General features: G+C 46.8%; 2 protein-coding genes across 5 annotated transcripts in view; one reads left to right on the top strand and one right to left on the bottom strand.

Moving 5' to 3' along the window:
* ctdnep1a (CTD nuclear envelope phosphatase 1a) overlaps window positions 1–11,433 on the bottom strand; it is a 17,721-nt gene extending 6,288 nt beyond the window's left edge. The window contains 7 exon segments of the mRNA XM_058382852.1: window positions 107–330; window positions 5,166–5,282; window positions 5,484–5,512; window positions 5,515–5,557; window positions 6,232–6,350; window positions 7,075–7,141; window positions 10,814–11,433. Of these exon segments, the coding sequence (XP_058238835.1) occupies window positions 107–330; window positions 5,166–5,282; window positions 5,484–5,512; window positions 5,515–5,557; window positions 6,232–6,350; window positions 7,075–7,141; window positions 10,814–10,918 (704 nt within the window). The 5' untranslated portion in view covers window positions 10,919–11,433.
* Window positions 11,434–13,817: 2,384 nt separating this feature from the next.
* The window catches only part of senp3a (SUMO specific peptidase 3a), a 34,515-nt gene continuing 23,479 nt past the window's right edge, over window positions 13,818–24,853 (top strand). For 2 of the 4 annotated variants that reach the window (XM_058383847.1, XM_058383845.1), the window contains exons 1-7: window positions 13,818–13,972; window positions 14,553–15,119; window positions 15,328–15,468; window positions 15,559–15,670; window positions 15,751–15,898; window positions 15,998–16,045; window positions 17,426–17,503. In XM_058383847.1, coding sequence (XP_058239830.1) covers window positions 14,588–15,119; window positions 15,328–15,468; window positions 15,559–15,670; window positions 15,751–15,898; window positions 15,998–16,045; window positions 17,426–17,503 — 1,059 coding nt within the window. In that variant the 5' untranslated portion in view covers window positions 13,818–13,972; window positions 14,553–14,587. The remainder of the gene's footprint in view (window positions 13,973–14,552; window positions 15,120–15,327; window positions 15,469–15,558; window positions 15,671–15,750; window positions 15,899–15,997; window positions 16,046–17,425; window positions 17,504–24,853) is intronic. The other 2 variants (XM_058383846.1, XM_058383848.1) reach the window with 2 other exon arrangements.

Genomic DNA, 24,853 nt, shown 5'->3' with positions numbered 1-24,853 from the left:
GAGATTGTGTGAGCGTGAATGAGTGTGTGAGATTGTGTGTCTGTGTGTGAATGAGTGTGAGAGATTGTGTGTCTGTGTGTGAGATTGTGTGTGAGATTGTGTGTGAGATTGTGTGTGAGCGTGAATGAGTGTGTGAGATTGTGTGTGAGCATGAATGAGTGTGTGAGATTGTGTGTGTGAATGAGTGTGTGAGCGTGTGTGTGTGAGCGTGTGTGTACCTGGATGGCTGCGATATGCTCCAGGTGAGTTATCCAGGATCACTATACTGGACAGGTCATTGTGCACTACTGATAGATCCTTGATATAACTGCCCAAATCCAGCGTACAGTGCTGTGGAGACACACACTCATTAACACACACCCTCATTAACACACACCCCCTCATTAACACACACACACCCCCTCATTAACACACACACACACACACACACCCTCATTAACACACACACCCCCCCTCATTAACACACACACACCCCCTCATTAACACACACACACACCCCCTCATTAACACACACACACACCCTCATTAACACACACACACACCCTCATTAACACACACCCCCTCATTAACACACACACACGCACCCTCATTAACACACACCCCCTCATTAACACACACACCCCCATTAACACACACACACCCTCATTAACACACACACCCACGCACCCTCATTAACACACGCACCCTCATTAACACACACACACACACCCTCATTAACACACACACACCCTCATTAACACACACACACCCTCATTAACACACACACCCTCATTAACACACACACCCTCATTCACACACACACACCCTCATTAACACACACGCACACTCTCATTAACACACACACACCCTCATTAACACACGCACACCCTCATTAACACACACACACACCCTCATTAACACACACACACCCCCTCATTAACACACACACACCCTCATTAACACACACACACCCTCGTTAACACACACACACCCTCATTAACACACACACACCCTCATTAACACACACACACCCTCATTAACACACACACACACCCTCATTAACACACACACACGCTCATTAACACACACACATCCTCGTTAACACACACACACATCCTCGTTAACACACACACACCCTCATTAACACACGCGCACAACCAATGCTCATTAACACGCGCACCCCCTCATTAACACACGCGCACCCCCTCATTAACACACGCGCACCCCCTCATTAACACACACACACCCTCATTAACACACGCACCCCCTCATTAACACGCGCACCCCCTCATTAACACACCCAGGCTCATTAACACACACACACCCTCATTAAACACACGCACACCCTCATTAACACACCCACCCTCATTAACACACCCACCCTCATTACCACACACACACACCCTCATGAACACACACACACACCCTCATGAACACACGCACACCCTCGTTAACACACGCACACAACCAATGCTCATTAACACACGCACCCCCTCATTAACACACCCACCCTCATTACCACACACACCCCCTCATTACCACACACACCCCCTCATTACCACACACACCCTCATTAACACACACACACCCTCATTAACACACGCACACCCTCATTAACACCCACACCCCCACGCTGATTAACACACGCACACCCTCATTAACACACACACACACACGCTGATTAACACACGCACACCCTCATTAACACACACACACGCTGATTAACACACGCACACCCTCATTAACACACACACACGATGATTAACACACACCCTCATTAACACACACACACGATGATTAACACACACCCTCATTAACACACGTGCACCCCCTCATTAACACACACCCTCATTAACACACGCACACACCCTCATTAACACACTCGCACCCCCTCATTAACACACCCTCATTAACACACGTGCACCCCCTCATTAACACACACCCTCATTAACACACGCACACCCCCTCATTAACACACCCCCTCATTAACACACGCGCACCCCCTCATTAACACACGTGCACCCCCTCATTAACACACACCCTCATTAACACACACACACCCTCATTAACACGCGCACACCCACGCTCATTAACACACACACCCCCTCAACACACACACCCACGCTGATTAACACACGCACACCCTCATTAACACACGCACCCCCTCATTAACACACGCGCACCCCCTCATTAACACACCCAGGCTCATTAACACACGCACCCCCTCATTAACACACACGCAGCCCCGCATTAAACACACACACACCCTCATTAACACACCCAGGCTCATTAACACACACACACCCTCATTAACACACACACACCCTCATTAACACACACACACCCTCATTAACACACACGCACAACCAATGCTCATTAACACACGCACCCCCACATTAACACCCGCACACCCCGTCATTTGCACACCCTCGCTCATTAACACACACACCCCCTCATTAACACACGCACACCCCCTCATTAACACACACACACCCTCATTAACACACACACACCCCCTCATTAACACACCCACGCTCATTAACACACACCCCCTCATTAACACACACCCCCTCATTAACACACACACACCCTCATTAACACACACACACCCTCATTAACACACACACACCCTCATTAACACACACAGACAGAAGACATTTCAGACAGAAGCGTCCTGCCAGTCCTGTCTCAGGTGTGTGTGTGTTGTTTAACACACTCTAGTGGTCAGCTCCACTGCCCTCAGACTCAAAGTACGGATGAAGTTTCAGAGAGGACAGACACATATTCAATTAGTGACCCCTTCGTCAGTGTCCGAGACGCACGGAGATGCAGTGGTGTTCACTCTACAGATGTGATGTGGCTGCAGGACTCCCAGATCTCCACCACATCTGGGTTCTGTCATCTACACGCGCACAACCAATGCTCATTAACACACGCACCCCCTCATTAACACATGCACACCCCCTCATTAACACACCCACGCTCATTAACACACACACACACCCTCATTAACACACACACACCCCCTCATTAACACACACACACCCCCTCATTAACACACGCACACCCCCTCATTAACACACACACACACCCCCTCATTAACACACGCACACCCCCTCATTAACACACGCACACCCCCTCATTAACACACGCACACCCCCTCATTAACACACGCACACCTCCTCATTAACACACGCACACCCCCTCATTAACACGCGCACACCCTCATTAACACACACCCTCATTAACACACGCACACACTCATTAACACACGCGCACCCCCTCATTAACACACGCACACCCTCTCATTAACACACCCTCATTAACACGCGCACACCCACGCTCATTAACACACACACCCCCTCAACACACACACACCCTCATTAACACACGCACACCCTCATTAACACACGCGCACAACCAATGCTCATTAACACGCGCACCCCCTCATTAACACACGCGCACCCCCTCATTAACACACCCAGGCTCATTAACACACGCACCCCCTCATTAACACACGCACCCCCTCATTAACACACGCACACCCTCATTAACACACGCACACCCCCATTAACACACGCACACCCCCTCATTAACACACACACACCCTCATTAACACACACCCACCCTCATTAACACACGCGCACAACCAATGCTCATTAACACACGCACCCCCTCCTTAACACGCGCACCCCCTCATTAACACGCCCACCCCCTCACTAACACGCGCACCCCCTCATTAACACGCGCACACCCTCATTAACACGCGCACACCCTCATTAACACGCGCACACCCTCATTAACACGCGCACACCCTCATTAACACGCGCGCACAACCAATGCTCATTCACACGCACCCCCTCATTAACACACACACACCCTCATTAAACACACACCCTCATTAACACACACACACACCCTCATTAACACACACACAACCAATGCTCATTAACACACGCACCCCCTCATTAACACACGCACACCCCCTCATTAACACACCCACGCTCATTAACACACACACACCCTCATTAACACACCCACCCTCATTAACACGCGCACACCCCCTCATTAACACACCCACGCTCATTAACACACGCACACCCCCTCATTAACACACGCACACCCCCTCATTAACACACGCACACCCCCTCATTAACACACGCACACCCCCTCATTAACACACGCACACCCCCTCATTAACACACGCACACCCCCTCATTAACACACGCACCCTCATTAACACGCGCACACCCTCATTAACACGCGCACACCCTCATTAACACGCGCACACCCTCATTAACACACGCGCACAACCAATGCTCATTAACACACGCACACCCCCTCATTAACACACCCACGCTCATTAACACACACACCCCCTCATTAACACATCCACACTCATTAACACACACACCCCCTCATTAACACACCCAGGCTCATTAACACACACACACCCTCATTAACACACGCACACCCTCATTACACACACACACACACCCTCATTACACACACACACACACCCTCATTACACACACACACACCCTCATTACACACACACACACCCTCATTACACACACACACACACACACCCTCATTAACACACACACACCCTCATTAACACACGCGCACAACCAATGCTCATTAACACACGCACACCCTCATTAACACACCCAGGCTCATTAACACACACACACCCTCATTAACACACACACCCCCTCATTAACACACGCGCACAACCAATGCTCATTAACACACGCACCCCCTCATTAACACACGCGCACCCCCTCATTAACACACCCACGCTCATTAACACACGCGCACACCCCCTCGTTACCACTCGCGCACAATCGCTTATTAACACACGCGCACACCCCCTCATTAACACACGCGCACACCCCCTCATTAACACACGCGCACACCCCCTCATTAACACACACACACCCCCTCATTAACACACATATGTGAGTCAAGCACGAGTATTTATTGATCTTTTGTAAGTAGTATCTGTTAATAATGTCAGGTCCTGTAGAACTGAGACTCTCTACACTGTAACCTCACTGTCTAAGAGAACCATTACTGTATAGAGATATTATATGTACATGTATGACCAATCAGTGAAGCTCAGTACAGTAAACCCCGCCCCTAACAGTCTGTGTGTGTGTGTGTGTGTGTGTGTGTGTGTATACCTGTCTGTAATATCTGCGCTTAAGGATTCCTCTGTTGTTGTCGAGTTTGTCTGCTACAGCAGAGCCATAAATCTCCATACTGGCTGTGAACACCACCAACTCGTACCACTGACTCACCTGCACACGCGCACACACAGACACACACACACACCTTTACACAGTCCTGTGTATCACTACACACCAGCATTAACATCCGCTCAACACCCAGCATTAGCCTTAACGAGCAGTGAGACAGCAGAGTGAGATAATGAGAGTAGGTGATTATCTATCTGTCTGTATCAGTACCTCAGAGAGAGAGAGAGAGAGACATTTACTCACCACTTCTAAGAAAAAGTCGAGCATGTGGTCTTTTTATGCACAAAAAACCTCACTGGATGTTTATCTATGACCACCTACACACACACACAGAGGAGAAGAAAATTAGTTACATTTTCAGTCTCAGGTCTATCTGTAGATCAGATTTATTTGGTCAGTTGTGTTTATTTTCAGACAGAAGCATCCTGCCAGTCCTGTCTCAGGTGTGTGTGTGTTGTTTAACACACTCTAGTGGTCAGCTCCACTGCCCTCAGACTCAAAGTACGGATGAAGTTTCAGAGAGGACAGAGACACATTCAATTAGTGACCCCTTCGTCAGTGTCCGAGACGCATGGAGATGCAGTGGTGTTCACTCTACAGATGTGATGTGGCTGCAGGACTCCCAGATCTCCACCACATCTGGGTTCTGTCATCATCTTCCAGACACACTGGACACTGTTCACACCTGTCTGTATCACTGACCACTTACCATCCCATCATCTACATAATATTCTCTTAAGAGAGTTCCTTTTTGAGCCTGGTTCATCTCAAGGTTTTTCCTCATATTGACCCAGGGAGTTTTTTCCTGACCACCACTGCCCAATGCTTCTTATTAATGGCCCCAGGCTTGATCATCAGAGAAAAACATAAACTCAGACTTAACACTTCTCATTTTTATTCTTTCTAGATTTCTGTAAAGCTGCTTTTAGACAGTGTCCACTGTTAAAAGTGCTAAATAACAAAACTGAACTGGGGCTTTGTGTGTGTGTACCTTGAGAATGAAGTCTGGTGGTGTTCCGGGTCGGACAGTAGGCCTCAGCACCCCGTCATGGTGAGAGTGAATCAGAGTCTCATCCAGATCCAGAACCAGGATCTTCCTCTTCACTGCATCTACACACACACACACACACACACACACAGATCAATCAGCACTAACCAGCACACTAGAGCTGGGCGATATGTCCCTTTTTAAAACAACATTCGATTTTAAAACAATTATTTTTCTTTTAAAAAAATTAATAAAACACTAGAGACCATATGATAGGGGTTTATTTTTTTAATTTAAGCAAAAACAGTATAACCAAAACATATGAACTACTGATCTGGACTAAAAGTGCAAACGTACTTTCGCTATTTTTTTTATTTTAGAAAAAACAATAATCAATACAAAAACATAAAAACCTTTTTGCGATTAATAAAGTGCAAACTTTCACCAGACTTTACAAGTTCTAATTATTCTAGCAAAATAATGTCATATTACAAAATATCAGGGATTTATAAAGTGCAGACTGCAGACTGAACTTACATCACCTGAAAAAAATCCCTAAAAAACACACAATTTTTTAAAGCAGTTCAACATTCAACTAACACGCTAAATACACCGACACGCTAAATACACCGACACGCTAAATACACCGACACGCTAAATACACCGACACGCTAAATACACCGACACGCTAAATAAAAATCATTGTACATCTGTGTATACGGTACAATCAAACACACACACACACACAACATCGACATAAACCATAAATTGGAATTAATTGATAACGATTAATCGCCCAGCTCTACAGCACACAGACAGAGTGAATGTTATGAGAGATAAACTCACTGAGTCTGTTTCTGGATGCAGGAGAGAGGGGTAGCGTATCATAGCGCACCGTCTGGTACTGAATTATCTGTGGAGAGAGAGAGAGAGAGAGAGAGAGAGATTATTACATTGAGATTTGTAATGAAATGCAATATTCTGATATTCTTTTATTTACTGTTGTTATGCTGATGTATGAAGCAGAGTAAATGAGGGTGGTGTCAAGGGGGAGCTTGTACATTAGAAGACACACAAACACACACACACATGGGGGAGTATGAAGGAGGAACCAGATGAAACACTGGAGCTCTATTTATATCCCTCACACCAGCGGTCAAACCTGGTCAGGTCAGACTCTGATCTGTTTACATTAATGTATGGATTCTATAAAGCCCAGTTCACACTGCACCGTTTCAGACCTGAGTTTCAATCTCCAACAGGTTTAGCAAATCAGAGCTCGTGCACATGAGTGACCAAAGACGCGATCTGACCGAGTCGCCGACTCAAAGTCCTGCAGTGTGAAAGGAGCTCTGACTGAAACATATCTCAGCCAGTGAGAAAGCGAGATACAGGGCAGCGGTCAGTTCGGGGAGTTTGAGACCACAATATCAGCAAGCATGGCTTCAGTTGGAGTACAATATTATAGTTTAATAGAGTTTATAGTTTTTTATCAGACAAATGTCTTTAATATAGTTCTATCAGAATAAATAATCTTTACAATTACATCAAACAGAAATAAAGCAGAAACATTTGTTTGACCAGCCGCATCAGCAGCAGGACACTGCAAAATTATTCATTTGTTCAATTCTGCAGAACGCACAGTCCTTGTTCCCCGCACTGACCATTAGGATGGAGAACTTTTTGCAGGGTAACATTTCTCACACGAGGACTCTGACCTCACGTGTGATCTCGCGTTATTACAGTAGGTGCGTTTACATGGACACTTTTTAATCAGATCGGACTGAATTCAATCAGATTGACGAATCCGATCGCGGTGTTTACATGAACGCGGTATAAAGTAATCAGATTGTTTCTTTTGACATGCGCACAGTCCGCGAAAACAGGATTCCCGCCGACCACAGACCAGTTTTGCTTAGCGCCCGCCATTGTACCTACGACAACATCCGTACGTCATACGTCATTCTTGCGTCACTGCACATGTGCAGAACTTTCCGGGAACATATTCCATCTGATTAAGTGTTTACACGTCCTCTCGATCGGATTAAAAATGGTTTAAACCACCCCTTACCATCCGATTGAAATTTTAATCAGACGTGGCAAATTCCATCCGATTGACGTGTTTACATGACACTTTTTTAATCTGATTGTGCTTCTAGTCCTGTTACCATCGGATTACAAGTGTCCATGTAAACGCACCTATTATTACTTGTTGCGTACGTTCAGGTGTGAAACGCAGTCTGTGGACCAGACAGAGTTGTGGGAGATTCTTCCTATTGTGTAGTCATGCAGTGTGAAAGCTCCTGTTACTGATCCATCCTGCAGTGTGATCTGACCATGATCTGACCACTCTGAAAATCCTGCAGTGTGATCTGACCATGATCTGACCATGATCTGACCACTCTGAAAATCCTGCAGTGTGAACACAACCATGATCTGTTCCATTTTGCTGTGGCCTTCAAAAAATCAGTGAGTACAGTGAGTAGTCTGAGTACTGTGAGTACAGAAAGTACAGAGAGTACAGCAAGTACTGTGAGTACAGTGAGTAGTCTGAGTACTGTGAGTACAGTGAGTACTGCAAGTAGTCTGAGTACTGTGAGTACAGCGAGTACTGCAAGTAGTCTGAGTACTGTGAGTACAGTGAGTACTGAAAGTAGTCTGAGTACTGTGAGTACAGTGAGTACTGCGAGTAGCCTGAGTACTGTGAGTACTGCGAGTAGTCTGAGTACTGTGAGTACAGCGAGTAGCCTGAGTACAGTGAGTACAGTGAGTAGCCTGAGTACTGTGAGTACAGCGAGTAGCCTGAGTACAGTGAGTACAGTGAGTACTGCGAGTAGTCTGAGTACTGTGAGTACAGCGAGTACTGCGAGTACTGCGAGTAGCCTGAGTACTGTGAGTACTGCGAGTAGCCTGAGTACTGCGAGTACAGTGAGTACAGCGAGTACTGCGAGTAGCCTGAGTACTGTGAGTACTGCGAGTAGCCTGAGTACAGTGAGTACAGTGAGTACAGTGAGTACAGTGAGTACTGTGAGTACTGCGAGTACAGTGAGTACTGCGAGTAGCCCGAGTACAGTGAGTACAGTGAGTACTGCAAGTAGCCTGAGTACTGTGAGTACAGCGAGTACTGTGAGTACAGTGAGTACTGCAAGTACAGCGAGTAGCCTGAGTACTGTGAGTACAGCAAGTACTGCGAGTGGCCTGAGTACTGCGAGTACAGTGAGTACTGCGAGTACAGTGAGTACTGCAAGTAGCCTGAGTACTGTGAGTAGCCTGAGTACTGTGAGTACTGCGAGTAGTCTGAGTACTGCGAGTACAGTGAGTACTGCGAGTAGTCTGAGTACTGCGAGTACAGTGAGTACTGCGAGTAGCCTGAGTACTGCGAGTACAGTGAGTACTGCGAGTACAGTGAGTACTGCGAGTACAGTGAGTACTGCGAGTAGTCTGAGTACTGTGAGTACAGTGAGTACTGTGAGTACAGTGAGTACTGTGAGTACAGCGAGTACTGTGAGTACAGCGAGTACTGTGAGTACTGCGAGTAGCCTGAGTACTGTGAGTACAGCGAGTACTGTGAGTACAGTGAGTACTGTGAGTACTGCAAGTACTGCGAGTACTGCGAGAACAGCGAGTACTGTGAGTACTGTGAGTACAGCGAGTACTGTGAGTACAGTGAGTACTGTGAGTACTGCGAGTACTGCGAGTACTGCGAGTACTGCGAGAACAGCGAGTACTGTGAGTACTGTGAGTACAGCAAGTACTGTGAGTACAGTGAGTACAGCAAGTACTGTGAGTACAGTGAGTACTGCAAGTACAGTGAGTACTGCAAGTACAGTGAGTACTGCAAGTACAGTGAGTACTGCAAGTACAGCAAGTAGCCTGAGTACTGTGAGTACAGCAAGTACTGCGAGTGGCCTGAGTACTGCGAGTGGCCTGAGTACTGCAAGTACAGTGAGTACTGTGAGTACAGTGAGTATTGCGAGTAGCCTGAGTACTGCGAGTACAGTGAGTACTGTGAGTACTGCGAGTAGCCTGAGTAGTGAGTACAGTGAGTACTGCGAGTACTGTGAGTAGTGAGTACTGTGAGTACAGTGAGTACTGCGAGTAGCCTGAGCACTGAGTACTGTGAGTACAGCGAGTAGCCCGAGTACTGTGAGTACAGTGAGTAGCCCGAGTACTGTGAGTACTGAGAGTACTGTGAGTACAGTGAGTACTACGAGTACAGTGAGTAGCCTGAGTACTGTGAGTACAGCGAGTAGTCTGAGTACTGCGAGTACAGCAAGTACAGTACTCCACTCCTCTGCATATGGAAGTAGTTTCCTGAGTCCATCAGTGTACAGGTACTAACACACACCACGGTACGGTACTGAAGGTGATGAGAATGTAAGTGTTAATGAGTCCAGTGAGTAGTTTGTGGTGCTGACCCTGCAGCAGTGTCCTGAGAAACTAACAGTAAGTACGGTGAAGCACTGACTGAACAGGTGCGTCCAGCGTTTATAAACCAGTACTGACCACTGTGAGTATTAGTAGTGACCATAGTAAGTAGAGTGGATAATGGAGGTGTAATTAGAGAGTGTTCTGAGTTACTGACCGTGCGAAGGTGTTTCCTGAGGATGTACAGGATGAAGCCCCAGATCCTTGACGCCACTCCGAGGAAAGTGCGGAGTCCGAGTAAACACTGTCGGGTCTTCAGCATGCTGGACCATAGGACTAACCGCTAGCACTGTGATTAGCACTGCCCCTGGTTTATTAGCCGCTCCCACCGTCCCACAGCGCCGCTGCTTCAGAGCGGAGATTAGCTTCCTAAAGGACCGAGTTCAAGTCAACTCTTTACGCCGTGTGTGTGTGTGTGTGTGTGTGTGTGTTCCTGAAGCTCGCGCTACGCACACACACTCTTGCGGCTCGGTGGCCAACAAGCTAACACAGGGCGCACTGAGGAAACCTGGCTCCACTGAGTTGGTTTAGCATGCTAGGCTAATTTGACTTGTTTTCTATTTGCCACCTAGCAAAGCTAAGCTAGCAAGCCCTCGGACAAATCGCCCGGAGAAGCGAATAAAAAACTCCAAGAATCGAGAAAAGAAGCGGTACAAAAAAATTGAACTTTATTCCAGAGCCTGTAGATCAGACAGTCCGGACACACGGAGTCACACTGCGCTTCCGATACAAATATCCAGGAGCGAACTGTGAGCCGCCATTACTGCACTGGCTACGTCATTTCCTGAGAGGTGGGGTGAGAACGCGCGCCCTCTAGTGTCGAGTCGAGAGAAGATATAAAACATATTTCTGATTTAAATACATGCATTTATAATCATGTACAAATAAATTTCATATTTTTAATAAATTACATTTCCGTTAAAGAGTTGATGTTGTTTTGCTGAAGCAGAAACATGATTAGTGATCATTCAGCTACAAGATCATTAGAGAGATCAGACTTTGGGGTCTGGGGGTCAGTGGGGTTGAGTCTGAGTCAGGGCTCTGTGCAGGACACTCCAGTTCTTCACTTCTTCACATGGTCATATTTGGACTCTGAGGTCCAGTGAAGTGACATTGTAAAGCTCCAGTGTGTACAGTGTCCAGACAGTGACTCTACAGAGACATTTTAGACTGCTGTGTGCTTCAGACACGTGTGGGTGTGATGGTCAGGGACGCACACACTTTAGCCGAATGTTGTGTATATTCCTCTTGAGGATATCAACAACTAAAGTATGAATATTTAAAATACTTTTTAAACTTCTTTTACTCCTTTTCCCTGTATCTCTTCTGATTCAAGTTTGTTGCAGAGTGTACATATACTCTCGAGTTTATTTACACTACTCACAAAAAGTTAAGGATACTGGGCTTTCAGGTGAAATTTCAGGATGCACCTAAAATGCACTATAACCTTTCCAGGTGAACTTAATTCGACCTTTTCTACACTTCTGAATGCACATGTCCAACTGTTCAGTGTTTCAGTACTTTCTGCAGAACTTGCTGTTCTCTAACAAGGTGCTTAACGGCAAAATTCACAACTGGTGTTTGATCCATGAATCCACCAATAAATTTTCTGCTTCCATTAGAATTGGTATTTAAACAGTCCTCTTCATCATGCTGTTCACATTTTGACATCATGAGACCAAGACCACACCTAACAACTGATCAACAGAACCTCACCATTGTGAGGCTTCAAACAGGATGTTCTCAGAGGGAAGTGGCCACTGAGCTTAGAGTGTCACAGAGTGTCATCAGCAGGTTGGGACAGAGATACAGAGAGACTGGAAGAGTCACAGAAAGGCATAGAAGTGGACGTCCTTTGGCCACATCCCACGTTGATGACCGCTTCATTGTGAACAGTGCCCTGCGGAACCGGATGATGAACGCCACTCAACTCCAGGCACATTTAAGGGAGGTGAGAAGAACCCAAGTGTCACGTCAGACCATCTGAAACCGTTTACATCAGCGTGGTCTGCGTGCTAGACGACCTGCAAGGGTACCTGACCACACCCCCAGACACAGGTGTCGGGCCAGGGAGCATTTACGCTGGACGAGGGACCGGTGGGCCTCAGTGCTGTTCTCTGATGAAAGTCGATTCACGTTGAGCAGAAATGATGGACCCAACGATGTTGGAGACGTCAAGGAGAGCGCTATGCATCAGCCACTGTTGTGGTGGTGTTACAGTCTGGGCAGGTGTGTCCACTCAATACAGAACTGACCTACATCTTGTGAATGATACAGTGACAAGCCAATACTACCCGAATAACATCATTAATCCAGTCATTGTGCCCCTGCATGAACAACACAGGCCTAATTTCATCTTCATGGACGACAATGCTCCAGCTCATCGAGGTCACATCATTAGGGAACGGCTGCTGGAGGCTGGGGTACCTCAAATGGAGTGGCCTGCACTTTCTCCAGACCCGAATCCCATAGAGAACCTGTGGGATCAGCCGAGTCGCCGTGTAGAGGCTCGTAACCCTGCACCCCAGAACCTCAATGACCTGAGGGCCGCCCTTCAAGAAGAGTGGAATGCCATGCCTCAGCAGACAATAAGTCGACTCGTGAACAGCATGAGATCGTCGTGGTCAAGCTGTAATTGATGGTCAAGGGCACATGACAGATTATTGAGACATTGAGATTTTTTGTTGTGGTATACCCACCACTGTTGTTGGCTTTTGTTTCAATAAATTGTTTGAGATGAGGAAATCACCACTGCAGCTTCTACTTAAATGTCCTACTTTCATGATATAATATCACTGTAGTGTGAACTTTTTACATTTTCCATAAATTTCACCCAAAAGCCAAATATCCTTAACTTTTTGTGAGTAGTGTATACTCATTATTATTTATAAGTTATTGTGACTTTACGATCTCAAATAAATAAATAAATAAATAACATCAAAGCGCGCCCTGTGATGGACTGGTGACCTGTCCAGGGTGTACCCCTGCCTTTCGCCCTATGTGCGCTGTGATAGGCTCCAGCAGACCCACGTGACCCTAGGAATCCTAGGAATAAGCGGGTATAGACAATGAATGAATGACATCAAAGCGCAACAATGCAGTATTGCTGACTCGCGTCAATGAACCCGGAAGTTTTTACAGAGACACCCATGTGACGTCATCAACGGAAGTTGGAGCATTTTCACGGTAAACAAACGAAGCGCCAAGTTCCTGAATGAATGAAACCGAAATAAACACAACTCCTGATCTCAGTGTCTCCCAATACAGTGCAATAAAACACTGAGTTATTTATAATCACACCAGTGTGAGGGTAAAGGTGAGTGTGTGTGTGTATGTGTGTGTGTGTGTGTGTGTGTGTGTGTTCTCCTCACAGAAACACCGCTTTATAGCCGATTAGCCGAAGCTAAGCTAACATCCAACCCGCTACATTGGGTCAGATGAACGATAAAGAGTTTTTATTTGTGAAATTTGTACACTCGTATTTTTTATTTTAGAGGCTTTCATTTTATATTCAAGAAATACAATTCAGCTGTTATTTTAAATTCAGCTCCAGCTCAGACAGTGGTGTCCTACAGTGCAGCTGGACTGGGTTCTGACTCTTTACTGGGATTGGGTTTGTTTACTGGTTAAAACTATCAGATGGTGATGAGTTCGGGTTGCTGACATTGTTGCAGGGCTGACTCTCTACTTTATCAGCAGTAATTTATATAAAGTCAGATGAAGATTCCTGCAGTAGAGAGTCAGTGATGATTTTACTAGACTGTGGTTTATTCCACACTGTCCACTCTCCAGCTGCTCAAATCTACATCCACTGCTGCTGTTACTTCTCACTAAACACTTACACTTATATTGAATAACTGATAACTAATACCTAACTAATATCTGTGTGTGTGTAGGCAGGCTGGCACAAGTCACCTGGTGTCCGTGGACTATGAGAGACAGCAGTCTGACACACACACACTGGAACAATGAGCTGACCACGAGACAGTCCAGTGGCGGTGCGGCCGGACGCTTCATAAAAACGTCGCAGCTCAAACTGAGCCACAGGGATGTGAATATGGTGGAATCTGAGTCCACTGCTCCTGTGGAAGAGGACGAGAAAATATACATAGACACACAGGAGGGAGACACAGACAAAGCTTTCAGGTGGAGAAATGAAACAGTGGAGAGCGTTGGGCCTGTAGGCCTCAGATCCAGAGACTCGCCTGGTCACTCTGCCCAGTCACGGTCTAACTGGTTCAAGGAGAGGAAGCGGGTGAGCTGGGGGCTCAGACCACGCCGCTGTGTGAACATTCATCACACGTTAGCGTGGCAGTGGCGGTCCTGGCGACAGACGGCCAAGTGGGCGGGGACTTCAGGGTATAGGTGGGTCTGTGGAATAAGGCGGGGCCGACAACCGAAACACCAGGAACTACAGAGCATGCTCACAAACGGCAAGAAAGAGGGACCTGCTGCTGGACATGGTCAGTTTGTGTGTTTGTTGTGCTTTATAACATGTTTATTACTAAATAACATGAGCATGTTATGGGTTAGTGAGGATTAGAGCACAGTACAAAGCCTCATTAACACGTGTTAAAACAACACCAAGGAACCTGAGAGGAACTAACACACCTGTGCTGAACACAAGAGTGCTGTAGAGTCTCTGTTTAAACTATTCTTTGGTTCTCTCAGACCCAGACAGCTCAAACAGACTTCCCGTGGTTAGGGAGAGTGGACACAGAGCCAACATGGCTGACAGTGATGGGCGGAGACCTCGGGACAACCCATCCAATCAGAAACAGCTAAGCAGAGAGCATATCTCCTGTGTACAAAGTGAGAGAGATAAAGAGCAAAGATGAATGAGTCGTGAGGTGTGTCTGTTTAATCAAACATTCTGTGTGTGTATGTGTGTGTGTGTCTTAGGGATCCTGGATGAGTTTCTGCAGCAGTATGGCAGCCTGATCCCCATCCATGTGGACGAAGTGGTGGACAAATTGCAGACCATGTTTAATGAGAGCTTTTCACATCCACACAGGTCTCACACACACACACACACACACACACATACACACACACACCTGATTTAATTTACGTGAGTGATGTTCTGTGGAACAGGAAGCTGATGGTGCAGCAGTTAATGCAGTCGTACCAGCGAATGTCTGGTTCCACCATGATGCGAGAGTTCCGTGTTAATTACAAACGCCACGTTCTCACTATGGATGACCTGAGCACACTGTACGGTCAGAACTGGCTTAATGACCAGGTGAATAATAATAATAATAATAATAATAATAATAATAATAATATCCTCAAGCTGCCTATAATAAGTATTTGTGTGTGTGTGTGTGTGTGCTTCCTGCAGGTGATGAACATGTATGGGGATTTGGTCATGGATGCTGTACCTGATCAGGTGAGGACTGATAATGCAGTTTATTACACAGGGGCTGTGTCTCAGATCACACACTGTACACTATATTCCAGATGTGTTCATCAGTCCAGTGTTGTCCAGTTTAGTCCAACATATCATGAAAAAGTTCAATATTTTTTAAAAGTTACTTCAGAAAATGACAAGTGTATATATTATAAACTCATTCCATGTACACATTGGAATATTTCATCTCCCACTTTAAGCAACTCACTTTTTATTCAGAATAAATACCACAGATCTCCCGGTCAGGTTCAGTACACACTAACACAATCATGGGGAAGACTGCTGACCTGACGGTTGTTCACAGAGTGCTGTATCAAAGCATCTTCATGGACAGTGGACTGAAAGGTCAATGTGGTAGGAAAAGGGGCACAAGCAACAGGGATGACCACAGCCTCGAGAAGAATGTCAAGCAAAGAAGATTCAAGGACGAGGAGGAGCTTCACAAGGAGTGGACTGGGGCTGGGGTCAGTGCATGGAGAGCCACCACACACAGACGTGTCTCACACAAGTGTCACATTCCTAGGGACCAGCCACTCCTGAACCAGAGACAACGTCAGAAGAGTCTTCCCTGGACAAAGGAGAAGAAGAACTGGACCATTACTCAGTGGTCCAAACTCCTCTTTTCAGATGAAAGTAAATGTTGCATTTCATTTGGAAATCATGGTCCCAGAGTCTGGAGAAGGAGAGGAGAGGCCCAGAGTCCAAGCTGTGTGTAGTGTCCAGTGATGATTTGGGGTGCTGTGCTATCTAAGCAGCCTGGGCTTCCATTACACCTGCGCAGTACCACAGGCTGATGTCCTCCACGTCCACTCACACGGTCATTGTACAAAAGGAGACGCAACCGAATATTAAGTTAATGACCATACTTTAGTTTTCTAAGTTTGACGGCATTATAAAACTTTACTTTCATTATCTTTTGAAATATTCTAATATTCTGAGATACTGGATAGATTTTTACAGAGTCACAATAATCTCATTTAAAAGAAAAAAGACTTGAAGTATTTCAGAATAAAATTTTAAATACAGGAAACTTTCAATGTTTGAATTAATGTTTCACTGATATTCTCATTTTTTAGATGCTCCTGTAATCTCTCTCTCTCTCTCTCTCTCTCTCTCTCTCTCTCTCTCTCTCTCTCTCTCTCTCCCCCCCTCTTTGTCTTTCTCTCTCTCTCTCCCTCTCTCTTTCTCTCTCTCTCTCTCTCTCTCTCTCTCACCCTCTCTCTCTCTCTCTCTCTCTCTCTCTCACCCTCACTCTCTCTCTCTCTCTCTCTCTCTCTCTCTCTCTCTCTCACTCTCTCTCTTTATCTCTCTCTCTCTCTCTCTGCCCCTCCTCTCTCTGTTTCTCTCTCCCTCCCCCAGGTGTACTTTTTCAACAGTTTCTTTTATGACAAGTTGAGAACAAAAGGATATGAAGGCGTGAAGCGATGGACAAAAAATGTAAGTACTGTGTGTGTGTTTGTGTGTGTGTGTGTTTGTTTGTTTGTGTGTGTTTGTGTGTGTGTGTGTTGCTGTATTGTTTTTATAGATTTTTATAGAAGTGTCAGGAGTCACAGTGTTCCTCGCTCTCAGTGTTCCTCGCTCTCAGTGTTCCTCACTCTGTGTTCCTCATGCACAGTGTTCCTCACTCTCAGTGTTCCTCACTCTCAGTGTTCCTCATGCACAGTGTTCCTCACTCACAGTGTTCCTCATTCTCAGTGTTCCTCACTCTGTGTTCCTCACTCACAGTGTTCCTCACTCACAGTGTTCCTCACTCTGTGTTCCTCACTCACAGTGTTCCTCACTCACAGTGTTCCTCACTCACAGTGTTCCTCATTCACAGTGTTCCTCACTCACAGTGTTCCTCATTCACAGTGTTCCTCACTCACAGTGTTCCTCACTCACAGTGTTCCTCACTCACAGTGTTCCTCATTCACAGTGTTCCTCACTCTGTGTTCCTCACTCTGTGTTCCTCATTCACAGTGTTCCTCATTCACAGTGTTCCTCATTCACAGTGTTCCTCATTCACAGTGTTCCTCGCTCTCAGTGTTCCTCGCTCTCAGTGTTCCTCACTCTGTGTTCCTCATGCACAGTGTTCCTCACTCTCAGTGTTCCTCACTCTCAGTGTTCCTCATGCACAGTGTTCCTCACTCACAGTGTTCCTCATTCTCAGTGTTCCTCACTCTGTGTTCCTCACTCACAGTGTTCCTCACTCTCAGTGTTCCTCATTCACAGTGTTCCTCACTCACAGTGTTCCTCACTCACAGTGTTCCTCATTCACAGTGTTCCTCACTCACAGTGTTCCTCATTCACAGTGTTCCTCACTCACAGTGTTCCTCACTCACAGTGTTCCTCACTCACAGTGTTCCTCATTCACAGTGTTCCTCATTCAGTGTTCCTCACTCTGTGTTCCTCATTCACAGTGTTCCTCACTCTCAGTGTTCCTCACTCTCAGTGTTCCTCACTCACAGTGTTCCTCACTCACAGTGTTCCTCACTCACAGTGTTCCTCACTCTCAGTGTTCCTCACTCTCAGTGTTCCTCACTCACAGTGTTCCTCACTCTCAGTGTTCCTCACTCTCAGTGTTCCTCATTCACAGTGTTGCTCATTCACAGTGTTGCTCATTCACAGTGTTCCTCACTCTCAGTGTTCCTCGCTCTCAGTGTTCCTCACTCACAGTGTTCCTCACTCACAGTGTTCCTCACTCTGTGTTCCTCGCTCTCAGTGTTCCTCACTCTGTGTTCCTCACTCTGTGTTCCTCACTCTGTGTTCCTCGCTCTCAGTGTTCCTCGCTCTCAGTGTTCCTCACTCAGTGTTCCTCACTCAGTGTTCCTCACTCACAGTGTTCCTCACTCACAGTGTTCCTCATGCACAGTGTTCCTCACTCTGTGTTCCTCGCTCTCAGTGTTCCTCGCTCTCAGTGTTCCTCGCTCTCAGTGTTCCTCGCTCTCAGTGTTCCTCACTCACAGTGTTCCTCACTCACAGTGTTCCTCACTCTGTGTTCCTCACTCTGTGTTCCTCGCTCTCAGTGTTCCTCACTCAGTGTTCCTCACTCACAGTGTTCCTCACTCACAGTGTTCCTCACTCACAGTGTTCCTCACGCACAGTGTTCCTCATGCACAGTGTTCCTCACTCTGTGTTCCTCACTCTGTGTTCCTCGCTCTCAGTGTTCCTCGCTCTCAGTGTTCCTCGCTCTCAGTGTTCCTCGCTCTCAGTGTTCCTCACTCACAGTGTTCCTCACTCACAGTGTTCCTAACTCTGTGTTCCTAACTCTGTGTTCCTCGCTCTCAGTGTTCCTCACTCAGTGTTCCTCACTCACAGTGTTCCTCACTCACAGTGTTCCTCACTCACAGTGTTCCTCACGCACAGTGTTCCTCATGCACAGTGTTCCTCACTCTGTGTTCCTCACTCTGTGTTCCTCGCTCTCAGTGTTCCTCGCTCTCAGTGTTCCTCGCTCTCAGTGTTCCTCGCTCTCAGTGTTCCTCACTCACAGTGTTCCTCATTCACAGTGTTCCTCACTCTGTGTTCCTCACTCTGTGTTCCTCACTCTGTGTTCCTGACTCTGTGTTCCTGACTCTCAGTGTTCCTGACTCTGTGTTCCTGACTCTCAGTGTTCCTGACTCTCAGTGTTCCTCACTCACAGTGTTCCTCACTCTCAGTGTTCCTCATTCACAGTGTTCCTCATTCACAGTATTCCTCACTCTGTGTTCCTCACTCTGTGTTCCTCACTCTGTGTTCCTCATTCACAGTGTTCCTCATTCACAGTGTTCCTCACTCTCAGTGTTCCTCACTCTGTGTTCCTCACTCACAGTGTTCCTCACTCACAGTGTTCCTCACTCTGTGTTCCTCGCTCTCAGTGTTCCTCGCTCTCAGTGTTCCTCGCTCTCAGTGTTCCTCGCTCTCAGTGTTCCTCACTCTGTGTTCCTCACTCTGTGTTCCTCACTCTGTGTTCCTCGCTCTCAGTGTTCCTCACTCAGTGTTCCTCACTCACAGTGTTCCTCACTCACAGTGTTCCTCACTCTGTGTTCCTCGCTCTCAGTGTTCCTCACTCACAGTGTTCCTCACTCACAGTGTTCCTCACGCACAGTGTTCCTCACGCACAGTGTTCCTCACTCACAGTGTTCCTCACTCACAGTGTTCCTCACTCTGTGTTCCTCACTCTGTGTTCCTCGCTCTCAGTGTTCCTCGCTCTCAGTGTTCCTCGCTCTCAGTGTTCCTCGCTCTCAGTGTTCCTCACTCTCAGTGTTCCTCACTCTCAGTGTTCCTCACTCACAGTGTTCCTCACTCTGTGTTCCTCACTCTGTGTTCCTGACTCTGTGTTCCTGACTCTCAGTGTTCCTGACTCTCAGTGTTCCTCACTCACAGTGTTCCTCACTCACAGTGTTCCTCACTCACAGTGTTCCTCATTCACAGTGTTCCTCATTCACAGTGTTCCTCACTCTCAGTGTTCCTCATTCACAGTGTTCCTCACTCTCAGTGTTCCTCATTCACAGTGTTCCTCACTCTGTGTTCCTCACTCTGTGTTCCTCATTCATAGTGTTCCTCACTCTGTGTTCCTCATTCATAGTGTTCCTCATTCACAGTGTTCCTCATTCACAGTGTTCCTCACTCTCAGTGTTCCTCACTCTCAGTGTTCCTCATTCACAGTGTTCCTCACTCTGTGTTCCTCACTCTGTGTTCCTCATTCACAGTGTTCCTCATTCACAGTGTTCCTCATTCACAGTGTTCCTCATTCACAGTGTTCCTCACTCTCAGTGTTCCTCATTCACAGTGTTCCTCATTCACAGTGTTCCTCACTCTCAGTGTTCCTCATTCACAGTGTTCCTCACTCTGTGTTCCTCATTCACAGTGTTCCTCATTCACAGTGTTCCTCACTCTGTGTTCCTCACTCTGTGTTCCTCACTCTGTGTTCCTCACTCTGTGTTCCTCATTCACAGTGTTCCTCATTCACAGTGTTCCTCACTCTGTGTTCCTCACTCTGTGTTCCTCACTCTCAGTGTTCCTCACTCTCAGTGTTCCTCACTCACAGTGTTCCTCACTCACAGTGTTCCTCACTCACAGTGTTCCTCATTCACAGTGTTCCTCACTCTCAGTGTTCCTCATTCACAGTGTTCCTCACTCTCAGTGTTCCTCATTCACAGTGTTCCTCACTCTCAGTGTTCCTCATTCACAGTGTTCCTCATTCACAGTGTTCCTCATTCACAGTGTTCCTCATTCACAGTGTTCCTCACTCTCAGTGTTCCTCACTCTCAGTGTTCCTCATTCAGTGTTCCTCACTCTGTGTTCCTCACTCTGTGTTCCTCATTCACAGTGTTCCTCATTCACAGTGTTCCTCATTCACAGTGTTCCTCACTCTGTGTTCCTCACTCTCAGTGTTCCTCACTCTCAGTGTTCCTCACTCTCAGTGTTCCTCATTCACAGTGTTCCTCACTCTGTGTTCCTCATTCACAGTGTTCCTCATTCACAGTGTTCCTCATTCACAGTGTTCCTCACTCTCAGTGTTCCTCATTCACAGTGTTCCTCACTCTCAGTGTTCCTCATTCACAGTGTTCCTCACTCTGTGTTCCTCACTCTGTGTTCCTCATTCACAGTGTTCCTCATTCACAGTGTTCCTCATTCACAGTGTTCCTCACTCTCAGTGTTCCTCATTCACAGTGTTCCTCATTCACAGTGTTCCTCTCTCTGTGTTCCTCATTCACAGTGTTCCTCACTCTCTGTGTTCCTCATTCACAGTGTTCCTCACTCTCAGTGTTCCTCACTCTCAGTGTTCCTCACTCTCAGTGTTCCTCACTCTCAGTGTTCCTCATTCACAGTGTTCCTCACTCTGTGTTCCTCACTCTGTGTTCCTCACTCTGTGTTCCTCACTCTCAGTGTTCCTCACTCACAGTGTTCCTCACTCACAGTGTTCCTCATTCACAGTGTTCCTCACTCTGTGTTCCTCATTCACAGTGTTCCTCATTCACAGTGTTCCTCACTCTCAGTGTTCCTCATTCAGTGTTCCTCACTCTGTGTTCCTCACTCTGTGTTCCTCATTCACAGTGTTCCTCATTCACAGTGTTCCTCATTCACAGTGTTCCTCACTCTGTGTTCCTCACTCTCAGTGTTCCTCACTCTCAGTGTTCCTCACTCTCAGTGTTCCTCATTCACAGTGTTCCTCACTCTGTGTTCCTCATTCACAGTGTTCCTCATTCACAGTGTTCCTCATTCACAGTGTTCCTCACTCTCAGTGTTCCTCATTCACAGTGTTCCTCACTCTCAGTGTTCCTCATTCACAGTGTTCCTCACTCTGTGTTCCTCACTCTGTGTTCCTCATTCACAGTGTTCCTCATTCACAGTGTTCCTCATTCACAGTGTTCCTCACTCTCAGTGTTCCTCATTCACAGTGTTCCTCATTCACAGTGTTCCTCTCTCTGTGTTCCTCATTCACAGTGTTCCTCACTCTCTGTGTTCCTCATTCACAGTGTTCCTCACTCTCAGTGTTCCTCACTCTCAGTGTTCCTCACTCTCAGTGTTCCTCATTCACAGTGTTCCTCACTCTGTGTTCCTCACTCTGTGTTCCTCACTCTGTGTTCCTCACTCTCAGTGTTCCTCACTCTGTGTTCCTCACTCTCAGTGTTCCTCACTCTCAGTGTTCCTCACTCACAGTGTTCCTCACTCACAGTGTTCCTCACTCACAGTGTTCCTCACTCTGTGTTCCTCATTCACAGTGTTCCTCATTCACAGTGTTCCTCACTCTCAGTGTTCCTCATTCACAGTGTTCCTCACTCTGTGTTCCTCACTCTGTGTTCCTCATTCACAGTGTTCCTCATTCACAGTGTTCCTCACTCTGTGTTCCTCACTCTGTGTTCCTCACTCTCAGTGTTCCTCACTCTCAGTGTTCCTCACTCTCAGTGTTCCTCACTCTCAGTGTTCCTCACTCTGTGTTCCTCACTCTGTGTTCCTCATTCACAGTGTTCCTCATTCACAGTGTTCCTCATTCACAGTGTTCCTCACTCTCAGTGTTCCTCATTCACAGTGTTCCTCACTCTCAGTGTTCCTCACTCTCAGTGTTCCTCACTCTCAGTGTTCCTCACTCTGTGTTCCTCACTCTGTGTTCCTCATTCACAGTGTTCCTCATTCACAGTGTTCCTCACTCTCAGTGTTCCTCATTCACAGTGTTCCTCACTCTCAGTGTTCCTCACTCTCAGTGTTCCTCATTCAGTGTTCCTCACTCTGTGTTCCTCACTCTGTGTTCCTCATTCACAGTGTTCCTCATTCACAGTGTTCCTCATTCACAGTGTTCCTCACTCTCAGTGTTCCTCATTCACAGTGTTCCTCACTCTCAGTGTTCCTCATTCACAGTGTTCCTCACTCTGTGTTCCTCATTCATAGTGTTCCTCATTCACAGTGTTCCTCACTCTCAGTGTTCCTCATTCACAGTGTTCCTCACTCTCAGTGTTCCTCATTCACAGTGTTCCTCATTCACAGTGTTCCTCACTCTCAGTGTTCCTCATTCACAGTGTTCCTCACTCTGTGTTCCTCACTCTGTGTTCCTCATTCACAGTGTTCCTCATTCACAGTGTTCCTCACTCTCAGTGTTCCTCACTCTCAGTGTTCCTCATTCACAGTGTTCCTCACTCTGTGTTCCTCACTCTGTGTTCCTCATTCACAGTGTTCCTCATTCACAGTGTTCCTCACTCTCAGTGTTCCTCATTCACAGTGTTCCTCATTCACAGTGTTCCTCACTCTCAGTGTTCCTCATTCACAGTGTTCCTCATTCACAGTGTTCCTCACTCTCAGTGTTCCTCATTCACAGTGTTCCTCACTCTCAGTGTTCCTCACTCTCAGTGTTCCTCATTCACAGTGTTCCTCACTCTGTGTTCCTCACTCTGTGTTCCTCATTCACAGTGTTCCTCATTCACAGTGTTCCTCATTCACAGTGTTCCTCACTCTCAGTGTTCCTCATTCACAGTGTTCCTCACTCTCAGTGTTCCTCACTCTCAGTGTTCCTCATTCACAGTGTTCCTCACTCTGTGTTCCTCACTCTGTGTTCCTCATTCACAGTGTTCCTCATTCACAGTGTTCCTCATTCACAGTGTTCCTCACTCTCAGTGTTCCTCACTCTCAGTGTTCCTCATTCACAGTGTTCCTCACTCTGTGTTCCTCACTCTGTGTTCCTCACTCTCAGTGTTCCTCATTCAGTGTTCCTCACTCTGTGTTCCTCACTCTGTGTTCCTCATTCACAGTGTTCCTCATTCACAGTGTTCCTCATTCAGTGTTCCTCACTCTCAGTGTTCCTCATTCACAGTGTTCCTCACTCTCAGTGTTCCTCATTCACAGTGTTCCTCACTCTGTGTTCCTCACTCTGTGTTCCTCATTCATAGTGTTCCTCATTCACAGTGTTCCTCATTCACAGTGTTCCTCACTCTCAGTGTTCCTCATTCACAGTGTTCCTCACTCTCAGTGTTCCTCACTCTCAGTGTTCCTCATTCACAGTGTTCCTCACTCTGTGTTCCTCACTCTGTGTTCCTCATTCACAGTGTTCCTCATTCACAGTGTTCCTCATTCACAGTGTTCCTCACTCTCAGTGTTCCTCATTCACAGTGTTCCTCACTCTCAGTGTTCCTCACTCTCAGTGTTCCTCATTCACAGTGTTCCTCACTCTGTGTTCCTCACTCTGTGTTCCTCATTCACAGTGTTCCTCATTCACAGTGTTCCTCATTCACAGTGTTCCTCACTCTCAGTGTTCCTCACTCTCAGTGTTCCTCATTCACAGTGTTCCTCACTCTGTGTTCCTCACTCTCAGTGTTCCTCATTCAGTGTTCCTCACTC

The sequence above is a fragment of the Hemibagrus wyckioides genome, linkage group LG28 (genome assembly GCF_019097595.1).
Source record: "Hemibagrus wyckioides isolate EC202008001 linkage group LG28, SWU_Hwy_1.0, whole genome shotgun sequence".
NCBI lineage: Eukaryota > Metazoa > Chordata > Actinopteri > Siluriformes > Bagridae > Hemibagrus > Hemibagrus wyckioides.
The sequence above is the reverse complement of the archived record's forward strand: the minus strand, read 5'-3'. Positions and strand labels throughout refer to the sequence as shown.